Source organism: Octopus bimaculoides, chromosome 9, assembly GCF_001194135.2.
Source record: "Octopus bimaculoides isolate UCB-OBI-ISO-001 chromosome 9, ASM119413v2, whole genome shotgun sequence".
In the NCBI taxonomy this organism is placed as follows: domain Eukaryota; kingdom Metazoa; phylum Mollusca; class Cephalopoda; order Octopoda; family Octopodidae; genus Octopus; species Octopus bimaculoides.
In genome coordinates this window covers 76365598-76368608 of record NC_068989.1, presented here as the reverse complement: position 1 = coordinate 76368608, position 3011 = coordinate 76365598, and the positions used below count along the sequence as shown (strand labels likewise).

At 37.1% G+C, this 3011-nt stretch overlaps 1 protein-coding gene across 1 annotated transcript in view; it reads right to left on the bottom strand.

Moving 5' to 3' along the window:
- Positions 1-3011, bottom strand: part of LOC106868258 (low-density lipoprotein receptor-related protein 5) — a 91783-nt gene that overhangs the window by 9156 nt on the left and 79616 nt on the right. The window contains exon 17 of the mRNA XM_014913433.2: positions 370-516. Coding sequence (XP_014768919.1) covers positions 370-516 — 147 coding nt within the window. The remainder of the gene's footprint in view (positions 1-369; positions 517-3011) is intronic.

Genomic DNA, 3011 nt, shown 5'->3' with positions numbered 1-3011 from the left:
ATATATATATATATATATATGTGTGTGTGTGTGTGTGTGTGCGTGTGTGTATGTATATATGTATGTATGTATGTATATATACATATGCATTATATACGACGGGATACCCCACGGTGACCATTCGTCAGATCACTCACAGTGCATTATTCGGCCCGTGGCTATAGTAGAAGACACGCATTTAAGGTAACGCACAGTGTGACTGAACACAAAACCACGTAATTCGAAAGCGAGCTTTTCAGCCATACAGTCATATCTACGCCTACAAGTAGTAAAATATTATTGTTTAGTAAATCTATTATTATTATTTATGTAATAAATTTATTATGTAATAAAACAAGAAATTCACAATTAGCGCATATAGGGACAAACCTTCATCCACCACACAGTTATGTCCGTCGCTTGACAGTATCAGATGGTCTGGACAGGCACAGATCCATGGGTCTTGGATTTCGTAAATAGTTCTTGGGCTTGGCAAACAGAAGTGACTGCACGATTCACTGGAACAGGGGCTGACTTCTGTAATTGGAAAAACGGAAAATACTTTAATCTATATAATCACAGTAGCGTAGCAAGACAGAGTAGTGAGCGGTACAGTCTGACCTGAGCTAAGCTATTATGGGGTGGCGCCTTTGAAATTGTTGTTCAAATAGGTAAAGTCTGAATGCGCCTCCAGTGGGAGGTCGGAAATAAAATCAGGGGCTGCCCCGGTGGTACACACTCTAGCTATACTACTATATAATAAATCATAGATATTGTTTCATATGTCAAAGATATTGCTTCATATCGGTTGGGGACATGAGCAATTGTTATGCATAATAGACTAAAAGGGGTTCAATATATAATCGATATATGCTCTTTGATTTTGGCACAGAGAATTGCCTTACGATGAAGATTTCGCTCGATTACCTTCAGATTTCAATAGTCAATCTGAATAGTCAGATTTTGTAGAATCTGCGTTTATCGAGGGCTTTATGCCTGTTTGTTGGGGTGCGGTGCGGATCAGTTTCAGAATGTACACACATATCTGCATTCACACACACACACACACGTGGTTGGGGCGCATATATATATATATATATATATATATATATATATATATATATATATATACATACTCACAGACACGACAAAAGTAAGTAGACACTCTTATTATCGTTAAAATTTATTAATTATTAATTATTATAATGTGACAATCTAATATTTAGTAGACATGCCCTTTTCATTTTTCAATACGAGGACCCTATTAGGCACACTACTGATCAGATGAATATTCTTTTGCGGAATTTCTTGCCACGTTTCATGCAATAATCTCAAAAGATCTGGCTTTCAAGATGCTTTCTTGATCTTTTTATGAAATGACCAGTCTATTATGCCCCAAAGATGCTCAACAGGGTTCATATCTGGTACCTGGACTGGCGATGGGTCCTTTTTAGTGGCATCCTCTTCGAACCAATCTTGGATATTTTCAGCTATGTCACAAGGTTACATGAGTCATCTTTAATCATTTCCTCACTGAAGAAGATTGAAACGAGTCTTTTCTGGACTATGGACATATATTTATCTGATTTTATGTGTCCCTCACACTCCACTAGCTCTGACTGACCATTATTTCAAATTGGTCTCCAAACCATCACAGAATAACTACCATGTTTCATTGTTGGCTGCAATCTTTTCAGGACAAATTCTTCATCACAGAGTCTCCAGACCCACATTCGACAACTGTCAGAACATACAGCAAATCTAGACTCATCAGAGATCATGAGTGTTCCAACATGCTAGTGGCCTTTCTACCAAATCACTGGTCCAATCTTTTCCCTTTTTGATATTCTTTTACACTGTAGGCACAAGGCCCGAAATTTTGTGGGGCAGGAGGGGACAGTCGATTAGATCGACCCCAGTACGCAACTTGTACTTAATTTATCGACCCCCGAAAGGATGAAAAGCAAAGTCAACCTCGTCGGAATTTGAACTCAGAACGTAAAGACAGACGAAATACCGCCAAGCATTTTGCCCGACGTGCTAACATTTCTGTCAGCTCACCACCTTTTTGGCTGGTCGAAGAAGTAGCTTCTTTCTTGCTGCTCTGCCATAGTAGCCAGGTTTATCGACATATCTGACAGCTGTTCTTGGACTGAACTCAACTTGATCTGCTGTCAGAGGCCTTGCAACAACGATTGCCCTCCACACTTCTCTTACCAAAGCGAAGAGCCCAGTCAGAGGGCCCTGGCCAACTTGGGTGAGGTGATGTGAACTTCCCGTCTCTGGTGAATTGCACTCTATTAACTGTAGAAAGCAGGATCTCAAGGTTTTCTGTTGTTTTACACTGATTAAGTGCACCTTCAGACTGACCCACAATACGGCCACTTTGAAATTCAAACAGTTCTAAGGTTTCTTTTACACGTGGCATGATTAAACAGTCACATATAGAACCTGAAACATAAAAATGTCAATTAATAAAATAGCATAAACCCTTTAAAGTTAAAATGCGCATAGACCAATGCTTTATGTGGCGTCTATTTAATTCTATCGTGTTTGAGTATATACTTATACGTAAATGTCGAACGACAAGAATGAGTGCTCAACATTGCATTGGTGGATAGAATTTCTTATGTATATGTAAATATATGTATATATCGAAAATATATATCAACTCAACATTATCAAGGTAATTTAAATTGCTGAACTTACAACAGAACATCTGAAAGAATTTTAGCCGTTAATAAATGCTAAACATCTAAATCTTTTTGTATTATTTTTCTATATAGATTTCAAATTGTCAAAAAGTATAGAATTACTATGGTATTTTTATCTTTTATGTTCATAAACTAAATTAGTTATTCAATGACGTCGCTGTTGGTTGAATGAACGAATGTCTTAAGATGAATTTAATTTTGGCCTTTCGTTTGTGTCGTAGGTTTATTAACAGCTAAAATTTTCATAATACTGTGCTGACATATGTTTTCGAAGATATTATTTAGTAATATGGTTTATATATATACATATATATATAT